Below are 23,627 nucleotides of genomic sequence, written 5' to 3'. Positions count from 1 at the left end.
CATTTTAAAACTTCAAAGATCCAAAAAAAAAAGTCATAAAGGCATCGTAAAAAAAAAAGAAAAAAGAAAGAAATTAATCAAGCGGTTTAATCTGAGTGTTCTAATAAGAAAAAGCCAAAATTTGTAAAGTATGTGCATGTGTGACATGCGAGAACAACATGAGGGTGAGTAAATGCTGAGTAAATGAAGACAGAATTGTAATTTCTGGGTGAACTAACCCTTTAAAGTTTGGGAATAGTCATTTAGACACGCTTTGCGATTATAACTGTGATTGCAAAGTGCATAAGCGCTGGAGTGGCACTCCTCAACGTGAAAACACAAACATCATTTAAATCACAGCATTTTTAGTTTTAGTAGTATGATTATACAAAGCTTTTTTTTTAAAATATCTTATGCATGTGCATTAATAGAGGGAGAGCAACGGGAGAGTCTGTGTGTGTGAGGCTTGTCTATCTGTGTAAGAGATCCAACAAATGCCTGCATTGAAAGTGCGAGTGTAGAAAAAAAACCCCGAAAGTTTACAGAGTTTCAGTGACATTATTACATTAAACTACAATATATAATGTTGAATAGAATGTATAATAGAATAAGGCAATATTTATGGGTATTGGTAATGTCAAATGTCTGATTTTAGGGCCTACATTTTTTAAATAAATGTAGTCAGAGACATTGTGCAAGCATATGAGTCAAACATAATTTTGTATTTTCAGCTTCAGAATCATGAACATTTTTATTCTGGTGTCACTATTGCCTTGTGCATTGGGGACCAGGACCAAGTCCAAGCCTATTCAAGTCCACCCCTGATGTAATAGCAAATTCAGCATTTCAACAATACATTTGTGTTAACTTTTTACCATATGCCTTAGAAGTAATACTACTACTACTACTACTACTACTACTACTACTAATAATAATAATAATAATAATAATAAAAAACTTTTCTTTATTTTGGCTTAAAATATCGCAATAGTACCGTATCGTGAGTTCAGTGATGCAAACTGTCTCGAATAGTGACTTGAGTGCATCGTTACACCCCTAATGTAAAGAATATCTAATTCATGACTATAAATATAAAAAAGTTAAACAAATAAAATAAATAAATAAATAATACATTTAAAAAATAAAATAAAAGATAATAAAAGATAAACTAAAACAGAAAAAGTAAGAAAAATGAAATATAAAATGAAATAAAATACCTAGTTTGGTTGTCTTTCTGAAAACCAGTGTTTTGGTACATCTGGAGTTCTTTAAAATATTTGGTGTTTGTACTACCTTGTTCTCAGCATAGGCCAACCACCGGCTTCCCAGAGCTATAGGGTTGAGGTTGGGCCCAGGACAGGGGTAGCAGCCTGCAACAAAAAAGAAAACACACAACTATAACAAGAGATAAACTAAATGACAGGACAAAGAGGACATAAATAATCCATCATAGCAGCATCTTGTCCAAGACAGTGTTTTACTACAGCTTAGGGTTAGAGTAATACCAGAGGTTAAATAAGGGGTATGGCATTTTGTGACAGTAGAATGGCTCCTCAGCTTATTAACTACCAGACAGATTGACCCATGAGAGCAATACAGCCATAGAATCCGTACCGATCCCACATGCCATGATAATGTAGCCGTATATCACATGTGGGACACATTCAAACAGGGCAAACACGCAAGCAAATGCAAATCAGATAAGGTCTTATTAAACTAAAACCTAATAAACAAGCACAGAAATACCAAACTTCTTTCTCCGCCCTCGCAAACGGAAAGGTTACGCAAGTGCATATCACAGTGTGAAGTGTGCTGACAGTAATTTATAGCATAGAGTGAATATAAAATATATGCAGACAGTAATTTAGGGTGTAGAGTCAGGATCTGAAACTCGGGTGAATGGGGCTTGAGGTAAGCCACAAGCACAGTAACGCAAAAGCCTTTTGTGCCTTTCCAAGGCGGAGGGAGCCGATGCTGTGAGATAACGTATGTTTAACACATCCTGTGAGCTAGACTTGGGGGATTTTCACAATTGTTTTGAGATCTCACAGCCAGAGAGAGAAGACCTCACTCAAAAAACACAGTGGATTTTGTTTCCATCTTAACTTTAGTTAAAGTTAAATAATATTTTTTTAAATATGTTTACAGTACTCATGCTTTCAATGCAGGCATTCGTTGGATCTCTAACACTGTAGACTCTCCCACAATTAATGCAGTAAACATGTAAGAATAAACCATCTAAAACGCTTTGAATAATCATACTACTAAAACTAAATGTGATATGGTGATTTAAATGATGTTTGTGCTTTCACTTTGAGGAGTGCCGTTCCAGCGTATATATGCGCTTCAGATGATCAATGCAATCAATCACAAGAAAGCATGCCAAAATGACTATTTCCAAACTATAAGTGCATCCAAAATTTTTAGTTCTGCATTTACTCACTCTCATGTTGTTTTTGCGCGTCACTCAAGCATTTGAACGTCCGTGTTTACTATGCGTGCCGTTGTAAATCTGTTCATCATATAAAGCCATCGTGTCTCTTCAGTAGACTTGGATTTGGATTAGACCACTCGATTGATTATTTCTACGATGTCTTTTAGATATTTTTTGGAGGAATGAACTTTGAATGTGGGGACAGAAATCTCTGGTTTCATAAAAAAATATCTTCATTTGTGTTTGGAAGTTGAACAAAAATCGTATAAATTGAAATGACATGAGAGTGAGTTTTTGGGTGAATTATACCTTATAGTTACAGTAAGCTGAACATTGGATAAAACTAACTTATCGCAAATGATATCGCTTACATCAACGATACAGTCACATTTTTATACCGCGATATCTCAATATAACAATGTATTGTTACACCCCACCACAAAGTCGTAATTGCATTCTTGAAAGAGGAAAAAGCACACATTTTATATCCTATTTTTACATTCTGAAATAATGTAAAATACCAGTTAATAAAATGAAACGTTTACAAACATAAACACTATGAATATGTATTTTACTTGCCCTCACTCCACAACAAATTTCAGTAATCAAAGTGTTACTGAAGTATTTCAGTAAAGTATTTGATTCAAAGTAATCAAAGTATTCAGAAAAGAAAAGGAATAAAAAAAATATAAGTATAAAACAAACATAAATTATAATAGCATTCATTATATAAACAACATTTATTATAAACAGCAAGCCTAAACAAATTTATTCAGAGCCAAATTGAAACTATTGGCATAAGGTTAATGTGCTACACAAATACATTTCTTATGTATTTCTCTCTTATTTAGCACAAATCCAAATGTTTGCGCTTTGCGCATGTTTTGCGTGCTTGACATTAGTTGCATTATCGCTGTCGCTTTGAAATAAGTCGCAGCTTGTTTCAGATAAATAAAAAAATGCAACTTTTATCCCGGAAATTACGGTAATGAAATTTGTGGTTTCAGTTTTTGAATGGTTTAGTTAACTATAATAACCCTTTTTTTCAGTCTGTTACTTTAAAAAATAAGTCAAGTCTTGTTCTTCCTATGTTGAGGAAGCTTTAGAGAAGCAATTAATGATGTAAAGGGTTATTGACCGTCCCCGTTTCCTGTGGCACAGACATTGACGGGGAAGTCGGATAGACAATGAGAGCCATTAAAACAACGCTAATAGCAATTTACAACAGCAATTGCTTAAGTGGGCAGCAGAGACCTGGGTGACATGGACAGTTCATTTTTCCGAAACCATACACAGTTGTGCGCACATGACAGTTGGGACCTTATGAGTAGCATCCCCTTCAAGAGTGCAAAAAAGCCATTTGGATTTTGCCTGTGGTCTGGCCTGGAGGAGAGGAAATGGCTCTTTATGTGCTAGAGCTGGGCTGAGTGACAATATGCATTTGTTTGTTATTGTTTACACTACGCAATGATGGTTTGACACAGACAGTTTCTGGTAATGCCCAACTCTGACACATTGTAAAACAAAAGCCATTTGTGTAAACAAGCAGGCCTGTGGAATTGTGGATGAGCTTTGATATCGTATAGCCCTGAGGAGTGACACAGGGAAAAACGGCTCCGCTGGTGTGACAGCACGTATAAGGGTTGAGTGGGGTTTTGTGGGTTTAATGAAGTCAGTGTGTTAAGAGGATTAATCAAGACTAGGTTTCCTGTTTTGCGAAGCTGCAGATCAAAGAGGCAGAGAAAAGTTGTGTCGGAGACCAGAGAAGGTCATGAAAGGTCAAGTTCAGCAGACACATCTATAACATGAAGAACTTACTTGTGACAAAGAACTTTTTCATAAAGGTGCAGCTGTCAAAGGCAGCGATCTTTTCTTGAAGACTAACAACGAGGATCCTGTGGCCATCAAGGGATGGAGATGGAGTTGGGGAAAAAATAATAAAGTATATATAAGCTTAATGTTGCATTTAAAATGATAAGGTCAAGTGCAGGACACACGTGTGTAAACATACCTTTTGTTGCAGTAAAGATCATAGATGGGCGTTTTAAACTGAATGGACTTGACCATCTCTCCTGTCCTCAAGGAATAAAGGTCCACACAACAATAAGGGGGACTTGTCCTGCAAAACACACACAGAGCAGCGATTAGTTAAGGCCCGTTCACACCAAGAACGATAACTAATGATAACAATAAAGAAATCGCTCTAAAATTTGCTCTCAAAATTTGTTTCTTGAGCACCAAATCAGCATATTAGAATAATTTCTGAAGGATTGTGAGACTGACTGGAGTAATGATGCTGAAAATTTGGCTTTGTCATCACAGAATAAATTACATTTTAAAATATATTAAAATAAAAATAAAGAAACTTATTTTAAACTGCAATACTATTTCACAATATTACTGTTTTTACTATATTTTTTGATCAAGTAAATGCAGCCTTGGTGAGCACTTTTAAAAGTCTTACCGACCACAAACCTTTTAAAAAAAAAAAGAAAAAAAAAAGGCTACTACGTTTTGAATGTAATACGCAATAACACAAAACCCAATGTTGAAGTTCATGAAGAATAAAAACACATTACAAAACCAAGTCCCGCCAACAGGCCAGAAACGTTCTCACACTCACATCCTGTAGTTATTTCCTCTCTACCTTCATCAAGTAGATGAGAGTTAAGAGAAAGCAGTGGCTGTTGCTTGTGATGAAAGCAGATATTAATCCTCATTAGGCATTCCGCACTGAGCTGGCACAGCCTGGCCTGCCATATTAACCATCTTAACAGAATGTTTCTGGTAAGACGCTGTGCTGGGCACTTTGCTTTCCGCAGGATATTAGTCTTGTAGTAATATGCATGGCATCAGCATTGCCCAACCCGGTAGGACTGGATCAGAATACCAATCCAACAAGTCAGGTATTCTGTTGGAGCCGTGGCTAAGTGTACATAAGTTGCTCAAACCACAATAATAAACTTAAGGAAATATGGAGTCTAACTATAGACGAAGCTGGAACTGAAGAGGCCGGGTTATTGACACTGACTCTGAGCTGATCAAGCACTCCACGTAATTGAAAATGATCAATAGCCTGTGCTTCATTGACAAAACAATTGGCTTTGAAGGCCAACACTAATGATTTCGCTGTGTCTGACTCTTAATTCGACCGACTGTCTGCCGCTTCACAAGAAGTGATTATATCATGCATCATAGATTAGCATTAACATACTTTGGCAATAAAATATATAGTGCATAGTGCTGCAGCATTATTGGCTATGCTACTAATGTAACAGCTTCTGTGAAAACAAGGGTTTGACAGGGTTTGGTCTATTGACTGATGTTTCGATGTCAAGAAGGCCATCATAAAACAGATAGTTTTATAGATCCGATCCTAGATACTGACTGGCCAATACAACGTTCCGGGTTTAATAGACAATATAGTCAAATCTATGACTCAAAAGAATGCTCATTTAGTGTTTTAACTTGTCACAGAGTCTTAAAACTTAAAACAGGATGCTCAAAAAACAATGAGACTTGACACAACGGCAAAAAGAAGTCCATCTGCATATATATGGAAATAGCAACGGTGCTGCAGGGGGGATGAATATATAGATACAACTTTTACGAGAGCGTAAAGAACCAGTACAAAACAAAACAACTGGAAAAACAATAGAAATAAATAATAATATTTATTATATTTAATAAAGCAGAAGGATTTAATAAAATTATACTGAATTTAATAAAATTATATCATCATGAAAATTATTGTATTCATATTCAACATAGCACATCCTTTTGTATTCTGTAACTCATCCAATTCTATGTTTAACCTTTTTTAATGTTGGAAAATGTAGTTTTACTCCTCATTCATAATTTACAAGCATGCAAACTCTAGATAAAACAGCACGGACAGCATGTCGAGGAAACAACTCTTTTTTCTTTTTTTTTTAAACATGCACGTATCAGTTTTTACAAAGCAGCCAAGACATCAGACCACAAATTGTGGAACATGGAAGTACTTAAACCATAAATGAAAAAAAGCTGTGGTGCGTCTCAACATCCTATACTTTAGAGTTCTGATTCTGAGTGATGAAGAGCCAGGGAGGTTTTTAATTTGTCATTACTTTCACAGACAGTGAGTGATCTCTGAGTGAAGCCGTGACGATTGCAAATCCAGCCTGTACTTTGAGCATGTTCCCAAACAGCTGCCATTTGAGCCACTTCTCCTCAGCGATCTGGCTTGAGGTCAGGGTGGACAGATTGCACATGATGTTTTTAAGAGAGCATGATAATGTCTAGGAGCAGGAGGCTCGCTGAGTGTGATAGACATCCCATTCTCAATGTCTGAAAGGTCAAGCCTGCAGCTGAGACTCAGTGTCTCAGATCCTTCGGTGACTGATGGAATCATCCCACAAGCCTAAAGTCATGCTATGGCCATTTGGAGTTCTGGATTGGCCAAGAGGTAAAGCTGCGTGGCAAAACTGACCCGTGGTTGGACTGAGCCCACTGTGGGAGTTTGTAGGCTTACCCAGGGCTGGATTACAGCATGCGTGTCAACAACACAATCCAGTAAGCAGTAGAACCCACCACAGACATGAACGCATGCCCAGAGCTGCATCTCTACATCGGCCAGCTGCCAGGAACAACCCTGTCTCAGAACCACATCACAAATACAAACACAGGTCAGCGACCACACACTCTGCTGAAAACAACAAAGAAAGAGGGAGGTGTTACATATTTCTTTCCAATCAGTGCTTGAGTTTGATTTTGATTTGTGTCAATGGCAAAAAAGAGAGTCCACAATAAATAAATAAATTATTTAAAAACAAAAATGTTCTCAGAAATGTACTATTTCTTTTCATGTTGGTTTCACATGTTTTTGAAAAACTTTTAATTTAAGGAATAACTTCATATGGTGCATCCATTAACTAATATATATTTTGGTAATTTTTTTTTAAATATTTACATTTTTCTTTGCATACATGTAAATGTAAACATCTTAATTATAATTTCCACAAAAAAAAATTCTATATTTTAAAAAAAAAAAATATATATATATATATATATATATATATATATATATATATATATATATATATATATATATATATATATATAATTCATAGGATGAATTTAATAGGATGATCAATGTACTGTGTATTTAAAAGCAATATAGTAAATATAATAAAATATAACAATACTAATTAATAAAACATATAAGAAATATTATATTACAAATAATATCCATTTATAATTATAACTAGCCACTTTATTAGGTACACCTGTTCAACTGCTCGCTAATTATCAAATCAGCCAATCAAATGGCAACTCAATGCATTTAGGCATGTAGGCATTTAGACATGGTCAAGACAATCGGCTGAAGTTCAAACCTAGCATCAGAATGGGGAAGAAAGCTGATTTAAGTGACTTTGAACGTGGCGTGGTTGTTGGTGCCAGACAGGCTGGTCTGAGTATTTCAGAAACTGCTGATATACAGGGATTTTCACGACCATCTCTTGGGTTTACAGAGAATGGTCTGAAAATAAGAAAATATCCAGTGAGTGGAAGTTCTGTGGACGAAAATGCCTTGTTGATGCCAGAGGTCAGAGGAATTAAGGCAGTTCTGAAGGCAATCCGGTACTAGCAAGGTGTCCCTAATAAAGTGGCCAGTGGGTGTATATACAAATTAAATATCATGAATTTGAATTCATTAATATCATTTTTGGGGACTAACCTTGCCGTGTCTGCTGTGTGAACATAGCATAAGTGTGTCAAATGGACTGTAGAAATCTGCAAACGCTATTAGTCTACATTTTTATTCTCCTCTGGTGTCCTTTATAGCTGCGGACGCTTGAAGTCTCGGCGAGAGAGACAGCTATCTACAAAGAAATTATCATCATGGCTAAAACCCCCACTGGATTCAGACACCAAGATTAATAGGGGCATTTAACTTCCTAAACTTGTCTTAGAGCCACTATTCATTGATTTCAATATAATCTGGGTCAGATCAATCCAATTTAAAGCGTTTTAGAGCCAATGTGACACAAATGATATGCTCCCAGATTGATTAACGGGACAATGATAGCCTTGAAAAAAGAATCATCAAATTGGCCACTTCAATTGTTTGCCTTTTTGCATTGTAACTAATGGCCCGCTTCTAATGGACACAGTGCATGCTCAACATAATACAATTTCCTCTCGCTGAGAATCGAGACTTCGATTTGAAAGCGTCAGTAAATTTCAATTATCGTTATAAAATCATATCAGCGTTTCAGTGTAGCACACTTTTAGGTGATATTGAGCACAGATATTATGACCTGTCCCATGGCTTCAGTCATCCGACTTTATATATGTCACTTTCATCCAGGCCATTTCTTTAGCAAAGGCCAAGTTAATACATATACTAAATCTGATTAACATAGGGTCATAAAAGTTATTGTGTATTAACTTTTTAATAGCATAATTTTTAAGGATAAAAAGCAGAGAAAAATCTATTTTTCTCCTATTCAAAATCAGGTTATTTCTCACTGAAATGCACTACTTAATTTGTCACTGAGTGTTTAAAAAAATAGTCAGTATTTTTTGTTTTATTTGTCACAATTATTTTACATACTGGAAGTGAGGGTGACCTGCACTCACAAGTTCATGTCTGCTAAATTCAAATGTCTTTATTCGACTTGACTTAACTTCACAATGCTTTAAACGTGAATATCCACAATCTCAACTGCGAGTCTAATAGCTGGGTACAATCTCACAAAACTTCCCAAGACACACCTGCAAAATCCATCTCCCCTCAACATGGTAAGACAATAAAAAAGGCCTTTTTTCTGGTCTCAGCCTCCCTCGTGGTAACCAAATGGGAAAAGTTACTCTCGAGTGGAACATTAACAATTTTTACAGTTAAGGTCAGGCTTAAATTTAGCAACACATATGTTTACAATGGTAATTACGCACATTACGCCACTATGTGACAAGCTAGCCAACTCATCACTTTTATAATCTCGTAAACTTTTTGATGTCTGTATTTTAGCATGACTCTGAACCCTGTTAGATAACCATTTTGGTGCTTTTAACATTGTAAGGTTTAAATCATTTCACTATCCTGAACAGAAACTGACAAGGGGAAAGGAATATAAAATAGGAAGTCTGGAAACGCAGATCAGCGCTAGCGAGTAAATCCATTTATAGGGCGACGTCATCGCATTTTGGCTTCAGCTACTTTACAAGCTTTCCGAATACGAACAGACAATTACATGCTCTGGAAATGCAAAACAAATACTGCCTTACCAAATAAAATACCAGGCGACCTTCTGAGAAACACACCACAGAACATAATGTGGAGCTTAATTCACTAACTAAACTCAATAAACATGCCATTAATAAAAATAAGAATAAATCTGTTCAAAGTGGACAAAGTTTAAGTCTGTTCAAAAGTTGAATCATCTAAAACTGCGATAAACCCACCCAGTGGAACGTTTCTTCTGAGATAAGGGAAGATATGAGGATCTTTTATTATCCTCTTAGGCTTTTTGTTATTATTTGAGAAACATGGAAAACAGATGCTTAAAGCGTGAGACATTCCTTTTCAAAAGGTGTTTGAGGAAAATGAAGAAACAGACAAATCGCAACTCTGATCTCTGGACCGTGATAAGTCCCTCGAGCCAGCATCGTATTGATTTATAACAGCTATTTCCAAGTACGGCAATGTAAAAACACAGATGAAAACAATTACTCTATTTTTGTAGGCAACAAGTAAGGTGGGTGGTAACTGAGACATTTTTGAGAAGAAAAAAAAAAAAGCTGTCACAATTTTGCGCCCTCTCTCTCTCTCTCTCTCTTTCTGCCCCTGTCTTTCTCAAGCCGAGCTTCAACACACAACAAACGCTGGCCACATCACAGGCTTCTTGGGGCCTGAGGGGGCCCTTTGATTCCAGCACGCCGTGGGCATTAGCGGGAAAGTAATTAGGGTAAAAAGTTCAACCGCAGCTCCATGTCTGCAGCACTGCCAGAAATACATTTCCTCCCCTTTCACTGGGCTCTACACAGATTCGCATGCATATTGGAAACACATTGAAATGAGGAGCCTGTTGCAGAGGCACTGGTGCTCTTGTACTGGTGTTTACAGCATTTAATTACAAAAAAAAAAAAAATGAACAGACGCTGGAAAGGGAGAGAGGGATGGTGAGGTGGACAGGTCTGAGAAAAGCTTTTCATACCTCAAATGTCCTTATGGATAAGGTTGCAAATCATTGGTTGGCATTAAAAGAACAACCTATTATCTACTTATTCAACTATAAAAACCCTAATCCTGAAAATACTGCACTAAAAAAAAAAAAAAAAAAAATCAATTACAAAAATTATTCACATCTTTAAAAAAAAATAATAATAATTTTCACTTAAATGTAATAGGCACAATAGTCCTAAATTTGCACAATCATGAAAAGGATGATGTTACACGCCTGTGCGCCTCCTCTGCAATTAATCGGAAAGATAAGGAGAAGTATGCTCATGGAAAACCGATCTGAGACAAGTGCCCTTGAAAAACAGGGAAAACTTCAAAGCCATGCGATTCCCATCCTCAGGGAGCTTGAATTATGCGGCCATCCAGTCAGCATGAAAAAGCACACAGGGATGATCTGAAACCCAACAATGCACCTGGCCTGAACTTTCCATATAACTTGAAGGGTGGAAGATACATCACAAGAAGGAAACACATTCATCTTTAACATGACTGTAAGAGTGAGGATTGTGTCTGTCAGACCTATCAACAGATCATAATAATAATAATAATAATAATAATAATAATAACAACAACAATAATAAGTTTTATTTATATAGAGCCTTTCCAGGGCTCAAGGACGCTTTACAATGAACAAGCAACAATAATGGCAATGGACAATGATAACAAACATAACAACAGTAGGTAGATGAGAATAAAATTACAGTAAAGGAGAATTCACTGTGATCATAATGCCTACCTCAAATTACACTGAAACATGAAGCAAAACATAGATATGGTAAAACATGACAAATGACAGAGGAGAGAGAGAATGTGTGTGAGGCGGAGTGATAAACTTTTAACATTGCGTTTCACTCCCTGAGCTTCCAAAAAAAGAATTGGACATCTCTGATGATTCATGAAAAAAAAGAGGTTTTATTTCTTCTAATCTTTTTTAATGTCCACATAAGGAACCAAAAGTAAACACTGGTTTTATAGCAGACCCATGCATCAAATGCAATGGCAGAGGAGAGAGACAAACAGTCCTTCAGTTCTTGTGTGTGGGCCAAAAAAATAGGCAACAGAAACCCAGAAGCATGAAAGAGAAGAAATATTAAATTTCATTTAATATTTAGGTGTGTACAAACAAACTAAAAATGTAAAAATAGCTAAACAATTATTTCTAGCCACTTAATAAATTACCATCTAATTTATAGAAATGAAACAGCGACAATTACCATTTTGGGTAAACAGTCCCTTTAAATTTACTTTGAGACAGTAAAATGCGTTTGCAATGTTTTCGAATGATACCACCACCAGACAACATGTCTCCTATTTACCTCCACTTATCTCTGCAAGGTTGCAACCACCGAGCCAAGAGATCTCACAGTTCCAGGTGTGATGGCAAGAGAGTAACAGGCTCATGGGCTCTAAAAGCATCACTTCCCAATCCTCCCTTAATCCTGTGTCTAATACAAACGCACAGAGATTTATCATTTAATACACTTAAGAGGGATTTCTCACATCTCAATAAAAATGCAATGAAAAGCACAGCTTAATAGCACAGTAGGCTTTAGCTAAATCGCTTTAAAAATAGTCAGTGGACAACACTGGCTTTCCGCTCCTCAAAGCCATTGTGTAATTAATAATCAGGCAGTGGGTGCCAGCAGGACTTTTCATGGATACAGCTTTGAGTAAGGACAATTAGGGCCAAGGTTAAAGAAAAAGGAAAAAGATCTCTTTGATAATACTGAGCAGACAGTGGGTTGATGCTCTGCTCTTCAGAGCCATACAGTGGGAGATTCACTGGACCTCTGCCACCATCCCAGAGCCAGGCACAGTACGGCCGCCACAGAGTCAAAAGTCATGGCTCTATGCCTGTGGGGACTGGACCTTCTTCCGAACCTCCACGTGTTGTAGTCCCTGACAGCAGTCCAGCTGTAATCTCCACAATGACAGAGGATTGCATTAGAGGATTGCAAAAAAAAACACCCACATCCTCTCCATGGAGATCTGGAAATTTGAGGGGAAGGAAGAGAGGGCACTGTTTTCTGCCTGCCCAACGACTTAATTTCTCCACAATCCAGAGAACAAAAGCAGGCCTCTTGAGAGGGTGAACTTTTACCCCTTCCAAACATACTCACTGGAGAGGCCACAACTGGTTAAATGGCTTGATTTTAAATCCAGCTTAAAGACCGATTTGTATTCCTTAGGTTCTGATACTGAGGTTATCCCAAATGTTCTGCAAGTAAATGGTTGCCATTTTTGGTAACCATTTATTTTTCCTTTAAATTCTTTTCGATTTCTTTTTTCATTTTCTACTCATGGTTTTAATGGTGTTAGATTTCAGATCCATGAATTAAAAGTTGTATAGCTATGATACATCTAGCATACTCCTAAATGTTAAATATATATATATATATATATACACACACACACATACGCTTTCTTTAATGAGAATATTCTACAACCAACTGACAAGTAGCAAGTAATATGTAATTCTATGTATTATTATTACTCTTGCCAAATTCAGACTGAAATCAATTTACATATTTATTTTTGCTTGCTTGTTTTAAATAGATATGATTGACACGTTTTGGCACAAGAGAACCAAGCTCAACCTCGTCAGTGTAATACCTGTAGCCCTAATTAAAATAAAAAGAAAACAATGGTACTGTGGAAAACCAAATCCTTTCCAGATACAAGCGGGGTCCAACAGTGGATTGAATAGCACATTCATTCTTTGCTAATTTGCAAACCCTACCAGCACTACAGAACGCTATAGAAGGGCGGCATGTGTACTTTGCTGTCAGGAAATTCACCAGATCCATACGTTGTTTGGACTTAAGACATAATTCCCTCCATTGATAAAATTATGTTGAATGTGTCTGGCTGGAGTTCTGCAACGAAGGATTTAGCACACATGCTTTTTCCTCTTTCTGGTTTTCCTTTAATTTGCAAATCTTGTAATCTAAGCCTAAAGCTGAGTGAACCAACTTCTAAACCAGCAGTGCTGTATCGGCCAAGACTGCAATCTGTTTTCCATTTGAGTGTCAAGACAGCATCCACACTGGTGGTTGACAAAAGCTGTTATTTCAAAATGATTATATACTAAAAATCGTGTGAGGACTTTGGTAAGTTTATGAACTATTTCAGTAAAGGGGAAAGAACCAGGGCACAGTGCAGCCTTTCAAAAAAAAGAAAAACACAGAGCTAGGCTATTTACCAAACACTTCTACTGGAACGTAGCAGCGGCAACACCATTCACCCGGAGGGAGAGGGTTATGGTTTTCAACACGAGGCATGTTTTCAGCATTAGACCAACCGTTGCTGGAGTACAAAGCCAAACCGCCAGAGCCTGTCTCCATGTCGGGGCGGACACGGCGCGTTTGGCTGCATAAGCGCCGGCAGAGCAAAGCTCTAGTCTTGGAACGGCTGGGACGGTGGTCTCCATCAAAGTGTGCTGAAGACAGACTTCCTTATTCTATTTCCTCGGGAGGAAATATTGAGTTAAGATTTGCCTGCAGCGGAGGAGTTCGTTTTAAGAGGTGGCAGACGTAGCTGAGGGGAGGAGAAGAGCCAATAACTGATGCGCCCTGTTCCCTCTCACTCCCTAAGGGGGCATATTTCTCACAGATCGCAGTCTGTCTCTGTCAGGAGTCCAAGGTTGCAGATCTGGCCCTCTGGAGCTGACCGGGTTGGTCAGTCAGTCAGCAGGGTTTGGCCGTCTCTCTCCAGACCACTCCCTGGCCCCATCAGACCTTTGATGCAGGTTATTATGTATAACAAATTACAGGTTTTCAAATGCACTTAGGATCTGTAGCTCATAACATCTAAATGTTGCACACACTGAGGGATGTGGCTTAGACTCTACCACGCTTTAAAACGGGAAAAAGCCATAAACCGGACAACGATGGAACATTCCATTAGCACATGGGCTTCACCTCATGAAGAGTTTTACATGTCTCCACTTGTGTCGCACACAGCAGGAGATGGATGCAAGCCTATTATATCTATAAAACTTCACTTGGGGAAAAATCCAAAGATCTTAAATGCCCTTGACCTGCATTCAACCTCAACTGGCCTTTCTCAAATGAACAATAAAAAACAAGGCTGACAAAAGTCTAAAATAATATTTTTGAATATTTTCACAGCTCAAACCTTCACAATGACAAATTAAAAACAACAGTTGAAGTGCTAAAATAAAAACAAAATGATAATATTTGATAATGAAAACAACTGACAACAATTTAATTAGGTGGACGCTTGTTCCTGACAAGCTGAAAATTAACAATTATTCAGTGTGCACATAATATTTATATACTTCCTTATTCTATTTCCTCAGTATATTCTATTTCCTTCCTTATTCTATTTCCTCTAAATGATATATTTTATATATAATTTATTCCTGTGATGGCAAATTTTCAGTAGCCATTACTTCAGTCTTCAGTGCTTCAGCGTCACATGATCCTTCAGAAAACATTCTAATGTGCTTTTTAGAAACATTTCTTATTATTATCAATGTTGAAAGATTTCCATTATCAGAGTACAAAAAGAAAACTGTGCTTTTAATCAAATCCTTCTATTATTGTGGCATCAATCCCAGCTTGTGCTGAAACTGTGTAGCTGAAAAACAATCAGGAGTGACCTGCGAATAGGAAAGCTCTGGCACCATGCAAAACACTAGGCCGAGCTGACAGTGGAAGTGACATCGTCGTTGTGCACTCACCCCGAAGAGCCCGTGCTCTTGCACACGCCAAGGAGGGGCCGTTTCTCAGCGAAGCTGTCAGTGTTGAGGGAACCTGCAGCCGGAGGGACAGAAAGGGGAAAATTAACCACTGACCCACATAAAGAGGGACATTCATTAGCCACACGCATATGAGGCCCGCTGTCTCTCTGCCAAAGCCACCCACCCTTCGAACTCAAGCTTTTACAAAAAAACTACAGCAACAGGAAGCGTACTGATTGCATTACAAGAGATCTGTAATTAAAAATGATGCCTTGAAAATGTCCTCAAAAGAAAATTAAAAAAAATAAAATGAAAGCGGGCACCTCTTTCCCGTCAGCTTTGACATTCACACACTGTTACCACCAAAAAATAATGCCCTGGTCCTCACAGAGACTTGAAGATCAATGGAATTAAAATACCAGCATGCAAGGCATTAAATGGAGACAGAGAACAGAAACGCCACTCAGCGCAATGTGTTGAACGAAAACCATTTCTCCTCTGACTCTAATAGAGAAAGCCTTCAAAGCTTTAGATGGAGTCTTCTGTCTCACTGGCTTTAATTTCAAGGCTTCGGAGGAATTACAGAATGGCAAAAGGCCGGTAGGCATATTTTGGTTGGAGAAAACATGTCGCAGTAAGTTTACAGATCCCATATTTATCTAATTCTCTTGATTTCCATTCATGTCCGGATAGAAGAAGATGTTAGCCTTTGTGGAGCTGTAATTTGTGCAGCCATGCCATGACACTAATCAGCTCCAGAAAAGTATGGTCCCTGTGGCATGGCGTGAGAGAGAGAATGTGTCATTCTCAAACCTTAACACTTTAAAGGGCCTCTCCTCCATCTTCACGTCTCAGTCATCAGACATTGCCACTGGTCACGATATCCAATCATAATGCAAATACAACAGGCCTCTAAAAGACAACAGCTGCCTTCTATTTAAAAGAACAATTAAGGGGCAGAAAACCAAGCCGTGCTCCTCTCTGCCTGTAGCTGTGTGCCTCGAAAATGGCTGGACTTTGAAACAAGTGGTTTTCATTTGTATTTTCAACTCATGCTGAGTATTATTGAGGGGAATGTTTTCTGGAAGACATAACAAATTTCCTGCATTTCAGTAAATAACACATTGATAGGAGGGCCATTTACGAACGTGCATTCAACAGTGGGATAAATTTAAGCGGAGAGGAAGCAACGGCAGATTTTTTGGTCAGCTGTGGACATGACCGTCTGTAGCTGTCACCTAGAAATGAATCATTTCAAAAACAACAGCAGAAGTCAAAAACAGAACGGATGTGGGGAAAAAAAGTCAGTTTGCCTCTTTAGAGAAAGCAGAACTTCCTCCTTTATTCTGGGAAAGACCTTCCCTTATTAAAATTGACACCTATTTTCAGGACTTTCCAAATCCGCCCACCCAGCTAAAACAATTACTCTTTTTTAATCCCACTACAGTATGACACTGTTTGCGCCAAACAGATCGCAATCAGTTTCCCCACTTGTACAATTCATTTGATTTAGCTGAGAAGCGCTCTCCTCATGTGTTGGCCGTCTGCTGCTTCTTATTATGACAATTCTCTTTTATCCAAATCCAGCCGGCGTTCAATGCCTTTATTGTGCATTGTTGAAATCTGCAGAAAGGACAGAACGCAAATTCGGCACATAAATGTCACACTACAATATGACTGCATTTCCCATTCCTTTTGTTTTTACATTTGATTATGCCCATGACACTTATTTAGCGAGGCATTAACAAAACAAAAATAATTTGAACTGATTTCAGAATTTTATATAAGTTAATACCCTGTTTTAATCACAGAAAGTATGCAAAATCATAAATCAGGAAGAAGAAATTCAAATGGGACAGTTTGGCAAAACATCGATATTTAAATCACACCTAATCAGGTTGCATGTATTTTAGTTTAGTGAGATGTAGCGTGCATTCTTTTGTCAGAGTTTTCATTTTCGTCCTTTAACAAATGGAATGAAAGCAGGCATGCGATGGCCAATGAGTGAGCCGTGATGAAAGAGAAGGAAAATCTCAGAAGTCTGCAGTTCCTCTCTGCCAGAGCGGCGGTAAAAGTCCAGGCAGCCAGCTGACAGCAAGCCAACATAATCGTGAAGGACTGATTTTAATATTATGATGGGAAAACAGCGGGGCTCTGGCAAGCGCTCTGCACTATTAAGAAACAGGAGGTAGTCTTTAATTTAAACATGATATATGGAAAAGCCAGTAAGGAAGAGAGACATGGAATTTTATAAATTGCCACATCTCGGTTTAACTTGATTCGAAAAAGCATGTAACAGCCGAAAACTGATTTTACTTTCTGCAAATTTCTAGACAAATAACAGTGGCAAACATGACATGCTATTTGTGTAACATATGACGTGAAATAAACCTAAGCGTGCAACATTTTTAGCATTTTTTTTCCCCCACTGTTTTCCAGAATAAACCTACAACACATTTTGGGGTCATGAAGCCCCTGACAGAATTCTTTTCATCACGGCATATAAAACTGCTGCTTTGAAATATTATTACAAATTCTACATTTCAGTGACATCTTAATTTTCAGCTTGTCAGGAACAAGCGTCCACCCCCAAATTGAAATATGCGTTTGACAGAGGGTGATCTCCCGCTATGCTTAGATTTATTTTAGGTCATATGTTACACAAATAGCATGTCATGTTTGCCACTGTTATTTGTCTAGAAATTTGCAGAAAGTAAAATCAGTTTTCGGCAGTTACATGCTTTTTCAAATCAAGGTTTGGCATACTTGAAAAAAACACTACATACATTTTATTGTCTTGCAATTCAGTTGACAAAGACACAGATGCTACCGTTCAAAAGTTTAATGTCTGTAATATTGTTTTAGTGTTTTTCAAAGAGGTCTCTTACACTCACAAAGCTGCATTTATTTGAACAAAAATACAATTAAAACAGTAATATTGTGAAATATTTTTACAAATTAAAATAACCATTTCTATTTGAATATATTTGAAATGTAATTTATTCCTGCGATGGCAAAGCTGAATTTGTTAGTCTTCAGCGTCACATTGAAATGTAATTTATTCCTGCGATGGCAAAGCTGAATTAGTTAGTCTTCAGCGTCACATGATCCTTAAGAAATCATTCTAATATGCTGATTTGCTGCTCAAGAAACATTTCTTATTATTATCTGTTGTCTTATTATTACTATTTTTTATGTTGAAAAATAGTTGTGTTGCATAATAGTTTTGTAGAAACCGTGATACACTTTTTTTTATGTATTTTTGAGGCATTTAAATAATAGTAAAAAAAAAAAAAAAAAAATGTTTTGGATGTTAAAATCATTAGTCAATTTTGATAAATGTAATGCATCCTTGTTAAATAAAACTATTAATTTATTGAAAAAAAATTAAATTAATTACTGACCACAAAATTTTTAATGGTAGTATATGTCAAGTTAACAATTTTGCATATTGCTGGGCTTATGAAGCATTAATACATTTAATTTGTTTGATTTCAAGGACAAAACCTGGGCGGAGAACTAGTTCAAAACCACAGTCCTAAACTTTATAGAGGGCCCCAAAATAATTTATTTTAAAGAGCACATTTATTCATGCATTTTAAGTGTACCCAAAATGTTTTAAGGGGATACTTTAAGATAAAAGTAATGCATGTATGTGGCTATGGGTGGCTCTGTAGAAGGACAGAGACAGAGGCAGTGGGGTGTCTGATACTGACTGATATGTGGAGCAGGCAGGATCCTAGCAGTTCGCACAGGCCCGTGTCGCACCGAGAACAGCTCCTGCGCCTCCCCGTTCAGCTGCACAGAGAAGAAACAAACAGGAAAACTTAAGACAAGAGACAGAGATTTTAAAAAGATAAACTCAGTTCAAAGACACAGAAAAGAGGACGGTGGGTGTGAATGTGGTGATGCCTAAACTTTGAAGGTGTGTATGGGTTTGTACCAGAGCAACATCACAAAGGTTATCAGTCCAGGGACAAAAAGGCATCAATAAAACTACACTAGAGTTTACGGGGCTCCAGCATCTTATCTTTTATTTGTACATCAGCTAACACGTTCTGTTAGAAAGCGTTGGCACAGAGTGTTCGACTGAGAAACACTCATGACTAATGCCCTAAATATTGTGGCATCCCTGAACATTAAAAGACATAAAAGTACTTGACTGTAAATCACACAATGCTCTGTTTGGTCTGCAGTGGCTGTGATGTGGTTTGATAATGAGTCACCCAACAACTAGAAGATAAACATCAGGCATCTGTGGACAAACCAAAGCAAGACGCTACAGAAAAAACACTGCCGTGTAATGTTATCTGGCCTTCGGATATGAATGGAAAATGGATGAAAGCCACAACACTCAATAGCCTTCAGTCATTGACAAACATGCTCTTAAGGCAGGCATACACTGTGCGAATTCGGACACTAGAGAGGCCATGCACCATTGCACACGTTACAAAACACTTAACCTAATAATTGCGTCAAAGCAGCTGGTACACGGCACGACTGTACTTCAAATTTGGTCAAAATCGGGCAAACTCCACAAATTTTTTAAACATGTTTGAAAATTATCTGGGGGTTGAGAGGTGCTCGTAATGACCTCGGCTCGGCTCGTAATTCCGCTCACACAATGCGAGCCGCAACCATACGAACATCAACGATTTCCACGCGATTTCTCTCAAGAGAAGAGAGAGAAAAAAAACGCCAGAGAGCTCGTATGACAGCAAAAAACGCATTAAAACAAATGACACTTGTGATGCTTTAAAAGCTAAAGTGTGTTTTTTCATAATTAAATATCCTATCCTAGTTTAAAGGAACTGTTCACCCAAAAATTTGAATCATGGGTGAATCATTTACTCACCCTCATTTTGTTCCAAACCCTGTCTCACTCCACTTCAGTGGAACACAGAAGGGGAAATTGTTAATCATTTTGAGGCTATCATCCTCCAAACAATGAATGTGAATGAGAACTGAGGCTGTCAAGCTCCAAAATGAGAGAAAAAAAAGCTCCACCGAAGTATCATAAATATGGTAAATAATATGACTCATTCTATGCCTTCAGAAGCTGTAAAGTAACAGATTTGAGTCAAAAACAGACCAAAATTTAAGTTGTTATTCAAACTTTGATCTAGCTCTTCTTGGAGAAGTAGCAATGAGAAACACTGACATTCAATTCACAAACAAATCATTCTTTTCAATTGGGTTTTTCAAAGAAACGATTTATCCAGTTTATAACAGTGGTCTAAATGATTCATTCACAGTGATTTGGTTGTGCAGTTCAACTCAAAAGATCCAGTCACAGGTGTTAAAAGATCACTAAAGTGCATTTTAGAACAACATGAGGGTGAATAAATGACAAAAATATTTTGGGGTAAACTATTCCTTTAATATGAAGATTCAATTATAAGTAAGACACTAGTAGGTTGATTTCCCTGAGAAGTGTAACATTGTGGTTCTGTGCTATTGTTTGAGCATCCAGCAACACTGACTTAACCAATGGTGTAATTTTGGAAAGGCACTATCTGCTGTGCAACCAATTTTTTTTTAAAGAGTCTCTAGTCTGTTGGAGTTAGTAAGCCTTTTCCTGCCCTTGCCCATGTGAGAAAACTCAAAACTGCTGATCAACTCAATGCCATTCAGGGGCAAAAATGTGGTTGTGAGAAATCAAAGAACAATGGGAGGCAAACAAAGAGAGATTTGTTCACAGACTAGGACAAATTAAGGAAAACTGACAGAAACAAACTTCTCATGAAGGATGGAGGATGAGCCAACAACTAAACCACAAAACTAAAGCTACCATGTACTCGGTCAACGTGCTCCCCAAAAAAAACACCGCCGTGACCGTGACTAACTGGCCCAGGCCGATATCCAGCACTTAGAACAAACAGCTACATTTGACAGATTGTAATATTAATACAAACAAAAAAATCTAATTAGTCTTAATCACGTCATTCTCATACTGACACTGTAATAAGCTGCTGGAAATGCAGATCTGTGAAACCAAAGCTGGGAGTGGCATATCACATCGCAAGGGCGGAAATATTTTGATTGGCGCCCCACATCTTACAGCCTTTTATTCAAGCTTTTTGTTTTAAGAATTAAGCCCTGAATGTGCGTCTCTATGTGTGTTAAATTACAGAAACGTCCTTTATCACATTACTGGACATAATCCATGTGTCTCAAGCAGATAAACCCAGAGGATGATCGCTCTTTTGCACAATTAGTAGCTTTTTCAAATGCAGGATCAGTCATGTTTTTATTAAAAGTGCTCGGTGCAGACTTTGAAACTGCCAAGTGGGAGATTAATATGGCATCTACAGCACGGTACATTTGATGTGAGAGAGAGAGACAGAAGGGGAGAAAACAAGAGAGAGAGAGATAATGCACGCGGGCCACCACAAAACAAAACCCCCGGCTGGCAAATAGGGCAGAGGAATAATGGAATTTAGCGGATTGTGAGGTTTACATTAATGCGACTGTCATTGTGCATTACCAGACTGCTCATCCTCGCTTTACGCGGCTTTAGTGATGGCATCCATCACCAACCTCTCAGCTATTACATTACTATTTATCACAGCAATATGCAAAATTGAGGCTTCTTGGTTTTTTTCCTCTTGTAGTTTCATTCACATGGATACAGTGTAGAATGAGTTTTGTTAATCTCCAGCCACTCTGTGTGATGGAATTCAGCGAATCAGAGTGAAACAACAGCATCTGGAGCTGAGAGAGACGGCAGCTCTGTTTGTATACTTAGAAAGCGGAGAGCATCTGAAAGCAGAGCAGACAGAGGACAATATCCCACATTAGGCAATAATGATTGGTGACCTCTCTGTCTCCTGGTCTGCAGGGCTCTTGATATGATAGAAATAATAGATATGAACTTCTGATCTGCTTTCTATACACTGCAACCAACAACTTAAGTCTTTTAGAATGGTCTTCAGACTTTAAAATGTTCAACACAATTATCATTTGTTTCTGTAAAGAGAATCGAATATTTTATGCGAGTATAAGAGACCCTAATAAAGCCTATCCAATATTCCAAGATCCAATTCAGTATCTAGAGAGCAGGTGACCGACGTAATGCATTTCATGCATTAAAAAACAATACTAAGACATAAATAAAATGGGTATAATTAAAGGTTAAATTTTCTTTTGAAAAACAATAAATGTGCATGACAAGCTAATACTAAAGCAAATGTGGGATTTGGATAATACAATAATATCTAAATGGCATAATATTGTCTAATAATTAAAATTACATATTAAATCATAAGCCTATACTAATAAGCAGATAATTGTTTTTCATGTTATGGCAAACAATGTTTAAAAATGTATATCATTTATACCATTTTCTCTCAATAAATTCAAAATAAAGCAAAATAAACACTAAAACCTGAAATCAATTGTATTAAATGCAGCAGATGAATTTAGACATAATGTACACATACAGAATGAAAAACAGATGTTCTAAAAATTATGTTTAACAGTGTTTATCAAATTATTTAATGATTTTAAAGTGATTCGAAGTCAAATTTAAATGAAGTGAGTGATGGCAAACAAAACCTAATTGTAAAAAAATTAAATAAATAAGGAAACAAAAATTTACAATTAAATACCCAATAAATCAATCTCGTTGAACACACATTGAACTGGGATAGAAGTATTTAAACAAAATATAAATATGGCATATAAACCAGGCAAAACCTATTCAAACAGTGAAACGCATCGGGCTGCTTTAATAATAACAGCAGAGCAGACACCTCCAATGTACTGCATGTCATCCCTTTACTCCAACACCACTTCAATTAGCCCTATCTAATCTTCATGCTATCTCCTGCGAGCCAGCAACACCTCCATCAAAGATTCCGCTCCACCGAGATGCTAATGCACAGGAACACAGAAATGTACCCCGGCTAGTGCCACTCCTGCTCCTCCCTTCAACGCCATTACAGAAGGTGTCGTCTAAGCAACTGTCACAAACGCTTTGCAGGCAACTAATGGCCAGACAGTGTGACGCTTTCAACACTTTCAAAAAAAGTGTGATATTCGTTTTTGCACAAAATAGTGAGCTCATGTCTGTGATGATATGAAGCTCAACTGCATCCAAATGCATTTCATAAAGAAGCAACTCTTTTCGGAGACGATAACTGTCATGACATTTCTAAAATAAATGATGTTAGGTTGAAAAAAAAAAAAAAAAAAAAAAAAAAATTCACATCAACTGATAGATATCTTGATCTATATTACCATGAGAAACCTTAATGCTGACATTTTATTGGGGAAGTGAT

At 37.4% G+C, this 23,627-nt stretch overlaps 1 protein-coding gene across 6 annotated transcripts in view; it reads right to left on the bottom strand.

Moving 5' to 3' along the window:
* Positions 1 to 23,627, bottom strand: part of bcas3 (BCAS3 microtubule associated cell migration factor) — a 230,017-nt gene that overhangs the window by 199,057 nt on the left and 7,333 nt on the right. For all 6 annotated transcript variants that reach the window (XM_084126193.1, XM_084126195.1, XM_084126197.1 and 3 more), the window contains exons 6-10: positions 19,062 to 19,143; positions 15,346 to 15,418; positions 4,425 to 4,532; positions 4,232 to 4,308; positions 1,273 to 1,349 (exon numbers count right to left, since the gene is read on the bottom strand). In XM_084126193.1, coding sequence (XP_083982319.1) covers positions 1,273 to 1,349; positions 4,232 to 4,308; positions 4,425 to 4,532; positions 15,346 to 15,418; positions 19,062 to 19,143 — 417 coding nt within the window. The remainder of the gene's footprint in view (positions 1 to 1,272; positions 1,350 to 4,231; positions 4,309 to 4,424; positions 4,533 to 15,345; positions 15,419 to 19,061; positions 19,144 to 23,627) is intronic.

Source organism: Abramis brama (genome assembly GCF_963993115.1).
Source record: "Abramis brama genome assembly, chromosome: 10".
NCBI lineage: Eukaryota > Metazoa > Chordata > Actinopteri > Cypriniformes > Leuciscidae > Abramis > Abramis brama.
The sequence above is the reverse complement of the archived record's forward strand: the minus strand, read 5'-3'. Positions and strand labels throughout refer to the sequence as shown.